Genomic DNA, 7,693 nt, shown 5'->3' with positions numbered 1-7,693 from the left:
GGGCGAGACGATGGTTGGATCCAGACTTGAAGGAGACCCCCTTGAAGCCAACTGGGATAATTGAATCCTGACCAGCAAGGCTTATTGATTCCCGTGGGTTCCCTCTATGACTACGTTTGGATGCCAAATGGGAAGATACAGATGATAATGATGATGATGATGATGGGTTGGATCCAGACTTAGTCATGCGCAGAGGAGAACCCCTGAAATCAAAACAAAAAAATCCCTTCCAGTAGCACCTTAAAGACCAACTAAGTTAGTTCTTGGTATGAGCTTTCGTGTGCATGCACACTTCTTCAGATACACAGAAATCAAGTTAGTCACGACTAACTTAAGTCTCACTGCTTTCCGTGGGTTTACTCCGACTATGTCTAAATCGAATACCTTAAAAAGCAACTAATGATGATGATGATGATGATGATTAACTACGTCGTCGTCGCTGTCCTTGGGTGGACGACGGCAGCTTGCTCTGAGGCGGCTCCGTGGGCGCGAGCCGGGGAGCGTGTGGGGCGGGGGGAAGGAGTCGCGCGCTCCCCCGGCGGGGGGTGGGGGAGGATTAGTGGGAGGCCGCGCGGCCCCGCCCTCTCCTTCCCCTCAGCCCGGGCGCGAGAGCCGAGGGGCGATGGACCAAAGCGAGCGCGGCTGGCACCATGACATTCGCGCGCCTCTTCCTGGCGGCGGCGGCAGTGGCGGCTCTGGGGACGCTCGCTGAGCCGGGCGCTTCGGAGCCGGCTCGCTCGCCTCTCCCTTTCGCCCCGCGGGGCTCTGCCCACCAGCCGCCTCTGCCGCTCCAGCACCACCAGCCCGCCGGCGGCTGCCCGCGAGGCGGCGGGCGCTTCGTCAACGTCACCGAGTCCGGCGCCGAGTGCCTGCCCTGGGCGGACGTGCCCACCTTCCTGGAGAAGACGCCTCAGGGCAGAGGGCTGCGAGGGCAGCGCAACTTCTGCAGGAACCCCGACGGCAGGAGCAGGCCCTGGTGCTTCTTCAGGAACAGCCGCGGCAGGGTCGACTGGGGCTACTGTGACTGCAGGCAAGGTGAGGAAGAGGAAGGCGGGGGGGGGGGGGCAGGTGACAGGAGGGAGAGCGAGAAGGAACCCTCCAACAAGGGACCTATTTGCTTTTGTATTCTGCTACCTCCCCCTGCGTCTATTTCTCTCCCCCCGCCTGTTTTTGGAGTGTAATTGTGCATTGATGATGATGATGATGATTAAATACAGGTATGTACTCCAAGGAGCTCCAGGTAGTATACATGATTCTCCCCCTCCTCCTCCACAACATTCCTGGGAGATAAATTAGGCTGAGAAACTGTTACTGTCCCAAGGACAACGGGGATTCAAACCCAGATTTCTGGGGTCCTTATCTGGCACTAACCCCTACGCCACACTGCCTCTGACTTCCCTATAACCAGACAGGCAAGTGGCTCCTTCTGTTTGATACAATCACTGCAACTGTATCTTCCTTGTTTCCAGGACTTGGGGCCAAACTAGATACAGTAGTAAATGATGGAGGGGAAGGATCTTGAGGTGTAGAAGGGCACTCAACAGCAGGCAAGGAAGTAGCCAGAGTGAGGAGGGGGAAGAGAAACCCACCTTCCTTCAAAGCTAATATTTGAATTGGGGTGGGGTGAGGATTCCCATTGGCACCAATGTGGGATTCCCCCTCCCAAGCCAGGATGGGGATCCTGCGGGCCTCCAGATGTTGCTGGATTGCAGTTGTCATCATCCCTGACCAATGGCAAGCTTGACTGGGGCAAATGGATATTGGGCTCCAGAAACAGCTGGAGAGGTTCCTCAGCCCTGGCCCAAAGCAAATTGCAGACTCAGAGCAGTGGTTTTTCTCCCGAGGACACCAGTGTCTCTCTATACATCTGCCCCAATCTCAATAGTTAGGAGAACAACAACACACAACCATCACAGCTGCTGCTATTTAAATTGCTCAAAACCTGCATAGTGAAGCCATAAAGTGCGGGGTAGTAAACTTTTGCGTGATAAGCTTTGGTGTGAGAATAGGGTTCTTACAATTCTACAAGACAACCCCTTTTTTCATCCCTGTGGAACTTTGGAAGTTTGTGGTCTGTTGTGGCAGATGCTCTCTGGCTACCAAGCATAGCCCTGCATCCTTTGGGCTATGAGAACAATTGCTCAGGTGGGCACTGCTGAGCTGGTATTCATTAGCTTGCTCTAATGGGACAAGGTTAATTCTGGAAGAAGGGCTGACTTGGTTAGGCAAGTTGGTTGCTTGAATGCTGAGGTCTCTGTGTGCTTGTTGCCCTGGTTAGTTGTTGGGAAGTACGTGTTGGTTGATTTTTGAAACTGTTTATATTCCAGCATGTACTGTGTAGTGTTGTGTGTCAGCTGTTGCGATTTATGTATGAGAGAGAGATGCTAAAGACGAATGCTGAAAGTCTATTAGAATGCATTGTTTCTTTCTGAATGATATGTGGATTTCTAAATGGCTGGTGAAATGCACTCAGATGAATACATTCCAATGTATATTGTTTTAAAAAATTATGTCTGGAGACTGAAAGTTCCTGTATTTTGGGGGGGGCATGGATTTGTGTTGTGAGGTTTGTGTGTATGGCCTGCAGTATGCATTTATTTAAACATTTACCGTATATCCCACCTTTGAATTAAAAAATGAACCTTTAAGGCAGCTTGCAGATAATTCAAATTGTGACTGTTGGATGTAGGGATATTGGTTGCCCCAGGGTTGGGAAGATACCCGCCCTGGTGTTTTGTGCATTGGCCACTGGAATTTATGTGTCCTCTGATGACGTGCTTTAAGTTTGGCTCATGCACATGTTGCCTGTACTAATTGATGTGTATTGGCCGTTGGGTTGCGTGCCTTCATTTACGACTTTTCATTACAGTATTAAACTGTATTAATCGCCTAATATTAATAGTCTCTATGTGATTTACAATACTGCCTTGAAGATGCCATTTGTTATACGGTACCCTAGTGGTATGTTTACTGTTGACTACTTCACTTTTACTTCTAGTGTTTGTTTCAATATCTTGCTTAAGCTCTTGGCCGTGATGTATGTGTTAGCTAGTGAGTTTTTGCAGAAAAAAGCACCAAAGCCTATAACTGGATTGCATGGCTAATGAATTATTTACTGTATTGTATATTGACTGATTGCGGCATACAGTAGTTAGTTGTGATCATCTGTGTGGGGGCAGTATATTGTGTACTGGTAATGTGTGAAATATGTGTGTTGGTTGGTATTCTTTTTTACAGTACAGTTCCACACATGTTTATGTGCAAGTAAGTCCAACTGGGACTTAAGCCAATGTAAGTGTGAATAGGGTTTCAGTCTTAGTTACTTGTGTTTATGCAAATGGACTGCTACCAGCTATCCCCTTCACTTTTACATGGGTTATTATTTCATTTATAACTCACCTTTCCATTGTGGAACTCAAGCTGATGCAAATAGGGTTCCCAGGTGATCTCCCACTGAGACACGGACCAGAGCCAGATTTGGTTAGGCTGCTGCATCATGTCCCTTCAGACAATGCCATGTAGTGATGCCCTGTAAGTACTGTAAAGCCGGGAGAGGGGGAGGTCTTGCATACTGAGGAGAATTTGCCAAAAGGTTTGGAGAAATTAACCCTCATCCTGCCTGTTCTCCAAACCCAGGTGGACACAGTGAAGGCTGCTTATGCACATTAAACTTAAGTTGTTAGGGAACAAGGGGTCGGCCTGATTCCACAGGGCAAGCACTCTCTGACTCCATTGTCCGCCAGGAATCAGATCATGTAAACTTCAAGTGTATGACAGAATGTCTCCTGTTGTTTAAAGTGCCAGTAGAAAGGTGATCTGAGTGTTTTCCAAGCCAATTTCTTCCAGAATTATTTAAACTGGAAGGCTGACTCCAATCTTGCAGTTTGTATGCCTGAAAAGTGAGAAGGAATTTGCACCCAACGGGCCAGGTTTTCCTCCTCTGCATTGACAACCAGTTTGAGCTCCTCTGCTCAAGCAGGAATCTTTTTGTTCATCTGAACAACATTGCTTTCAAGGGGGTGTGCACTCTAGACGCACATCCAAATGCTCATCCCAGTTGTAAGCACCACTTACAGCTCTAACATGCATCCATCTTAACCCTGCAGATCTTGAACCAAAAAAGCTTCAGCATAGGGAAATATGCAGGCTGGAAAAAAATAATAAAAGGATAAATAAAAAGGTTCTTCTGTTAGCCCTGCCTTTCTTCTCTCTTTCTCCACTCCCTTTAATTGTTTTATGGGTCCACACTAAAGAGGGTGTAACAACACGTAAGTACATAAGAAAGACCTGCTACAGCAGGCCAGTGGCCTATCTAGTCTTGCATCCTGTTCCCCTAGGCATCTAGCTGGCCCCGTGAGAAGTCTGCAAGCAGAACCCAAGCGCAAGAGAACTCTTCCCTCCTATGGTTTCTGACAGTTGGCATTGAGGACAGCATAATTACGGCAAGGGACAAACCATGATCACATATGTGGTTTTCCCAAGGTGAGGCTCATCCACTGCACTCTAAGGGCTCCTCCAAACTAACCTTTCCTCCAGCCTTTCCAGGCATGGTCCACGTTTTAAGGCCGCATGTCCCAGCAGCCTTCCCCCCCCCCTTTTATTTGCTGTGCAGCATTCCCCATGAAAACTTGCTCTTTAAAGCTCAGTGGACCAAACTGTAACCCACGGAAAACCTGAGTTGATGCTTGTTCTGATTGAGTGCTAGAATCATAGAATCATAGAATCATAGAATCATAGAGTTGGAAGAGACCACAAGGGCCATCGAGTCCAACCCCCTGCCAAGCAGGAAACACCATCAGAGCACTCCTGACATATGGTTGTCAAGCCTCTGCTTAAAGACCTCCAAAGAAGGAGACTCCACCACACTCCTTGGCAGCAAATTCCACTGTCGAACAGCTCTTACTGTCAGGAAGTTCTTCCTAATGTTTAGGTGGAATCTTCTTTCTTGTAGTTTGGATCCATTGCTCCGAGTCCGCTTCTCTGGAGCAGCAGAAAACAGCCTTTCTCCCTCCTCTATGTGACATCCTTTTATATATTTGTACATGGCTATCATATCACCCCGTAACCTCCTCTTCTCCAGGCTAAACATGCCCAGCTCCCTTAGCCGTTCCTCATAAGGCATCGTTTCCAGGCCTTTGACCATTTTGGTTGCCCTCCTCTGGACACGTTCGAGTTTGTCAGTGTCCTTCTTGAACTGTGGTGCCCAGAACTGGACACAGTACTCCAGGTGAGGTCTGACCAGAGCAGAATACAGTGGCACTATTACTTCCCTTGATCTAGATGCTATACTCCTATTGATGAGGCCCAGAATTGCATTGGCTTTTTTAGCTGCCGCGTCACATTGTTGGCTCATGTCAAGTTTGTGGTCAACCAAGACTAAAGGGTAGGTTTTCATTCTCCAGGAGTGCTAAAGGGTAGGTTTTCATTCTCCAGGACAATGAAATGAAATGCTTGGACACAGGCCTTTTAAGTGTGCCTGGAAAGAGGGGGGGGGAGGTAAGATAACCCCTTAAATTTGTTAATCCCAGTGATTTCCCCAAATGTGGGAAACTCAGCTGCATAATTTGTGATCCAGCAGGGTTATTCATCTGTATCACATACAGGAGCTATGTCTTCCATATATACAGGTGTACTTTCCTTTATATTTCATACATATGAGACGGTGTCTAAATTTATCCATTTTTAAAGAAAATGTAACTTTTGTAGTGAAGTATATTAATACAGTGGTACCTCGGGTTAAGTACTTAATTTGTTCTGGAGGTCCGTTCTTAACCTGAAACTGTTCTTAACCTGAAGCACCACTTTAGCTAATGGGGCCTCCTGCTGCTGCTGCGCCGCTGCTGCACGATTTCTGTACTCATCCTGAAGCAAACCTGAAGCACTATTTCTGGGTTAGCGGAGTCTGTAACCTGAAGCGTATGTAACCTGAAGTGAATGTAACCTGAGGTACCACTGTATACAAATCATTTCGATGTATAATGTATTGACTGTAGTAAATGTCAAACTAAGTTGGATCTCATTTTCAATAAGTCTGCCAGGTAGTTTCATAAGCAGGCGATGGGGTGAAAAATTATATTAATAAGAAGAATCTATCAGAAATAGTGCAACAGATGTACTGATAAATGTGGCTTCATCACCACTAAGGTTAAACTGTTATTATTTTAGTAATAATATACTGTTCATATATCTGACAGATGCCACGTCATTTGAAGTTCTCCTTGGCTTTCTTCAGCATAATCATTTACAAAGTTTTTGAGATACTAAAGATGAGAGAGGTTTATTGATACGGCTGGGCAATTTAGCTTGCAGTCACCAGCAACTACATTTCCATGCTATAGTTTACTTTAGAGCAGAGGTGGCCAATCTCTTGCACTCCACAAGTAAAATCCAAGGTAAGATTCACAGCCCTGCCCTCATACCTTGGTTTTTACTTTGTTGTTGACAGTGCAGTACAGAAAGGTGGGGAAGGTGTGTTGGCCAGGCTCATATTTTGCAGCCAAATCTCCTGAACCTGTCTAGGAATGTTCCCCCACTTGCCCTCACAGTCAGAGGCAGTATCATTCTAAATACCAGTTTCTGGAAACTGCTCAAGAGGAGAGTGTTGTTGTGCTCAGGAATGGCTTCCACGGGCATCTGGTTTATCACTGTGAGAACAAGATGCTGTACTAGATAGGCTACTGGCCTGATCCAGTAGTGCTGTTCTTATATATCACTTGCAGCACCCACTGCATACTCTTGTTTTGCTAGATCATGCCCCATTTCACACAGAAACCCACAAATGAAGCTCCATTTAGTTAGTAAGAAGCTTCTGAATGACTGTTGTAGCTAGTAGTTCTGATAGCTAGGCTCACTCATCTTTCCTCTCACAGCACCTGGCTTCTTTTTGGACTTGGAGCATCAGAGAAGAACAAGGACATAGCTGCTTGCTGAGACTTGCTTGTTGCTTCTTTTCCAAAAAGATGCCGGTTGATGTCAGAGGGAGGATCTCAGTGGGAGGCACTGAGAGAGGGTTGGAAAAGAGTTCTTTTACATTACAGTGTTCCTTGGTAGCTACTGGAACAAATAACTGCTACAGTCATCTTGAGGCTTATTTCCATATGGAGCCTTTTTCATCGGCTTCTTTGTGAGCCAGTTCTTCAAGACTATTCAGAGTCCATCAGGAGCAAACCAGCTGTATGTTTCGTCAGTCTGGCTGTGTTCCATGGCATTACATTTATTTGTGGTAAGCACTGTCACGCTAGGTGTAAACATTTCCTTCCACAACAGACTTGTAGCATGAAGCATGAAGCACTTCTCCATATGCATCTTGATATAAACATGTGGATAGATCCATGCTTGAACATATTCTTGAAGAGTAACATGGTATTTCCCAGGGTCCTTTAGGAAGCAAGAATGTGGTTTTGTATTGGAACATATTCTATATTATTTATTTATTTATTTAGTTATTATTTAATTTCATTTATGAACCTCTTCCTGCGAGTCATCTTAAAGTGATGTACAATACAACAAAAACAAACACAAAACAATTATACAGTGGTACCTTGGTTTACAAACTTAATCTGTTCTGGAAGTCTGTTCTTAAACCTAAGCGTTCTTAAACCAAGGCATGCTTTCCCATAGCAGCTGGGGACTCAGTTTACAAATGAACACACTCAACAGGAAGCGAAACACATTCTTATTCCAAGGCAAAGTT

General features: G+C 45.9%; 1 protein-coding gene across 2 annotated transcripts in view; it reads left to right on the top strand.

The window, feature by feature from the left end:
• The first annotated feature begins 580 nt into the window (after positions 1 to 580).
• Positions 581 to 7,693, top strand: part of PRSS12 (serine protease 12) — a 50,399-nt gene continuing 43,286 nt past the window's right edge. For both annotated transcript variants that reach the window (XM_028744052.2, XM_028744051.2), the window contains exon 1: positions 581 to 1,035. In XM_028744052.2, coding sequence (XP_028599885.2) covers positions 651 to 1,035 — 385 coding nt within the window. In that variant the 5' untranslated portion in view covers positions 581 to 650. The remainder of the gene's footprint in view (positions 1,036 to 7,693) is intronic.

The sequence above is a fragment of the Podarcis muralis genome, chromosome 9 (genome assembly GCF_964188315.1).
Source record: "Podarcis muralis chromosome 9, rPodMur119.hap1.1, whole genome shotgun sequence".
Lineage (NCBI taxonomy): Eukaryota > Metazoa > Chordata > Lepidosauria > Squamata > Lacertidae > Podarcis > Podarcis muralis.
The sequence above is the reverse complement of the archived record's forward strand: the minus strand, read 5'-3'. Positions and strand labels throughout refer to the sequence as shown.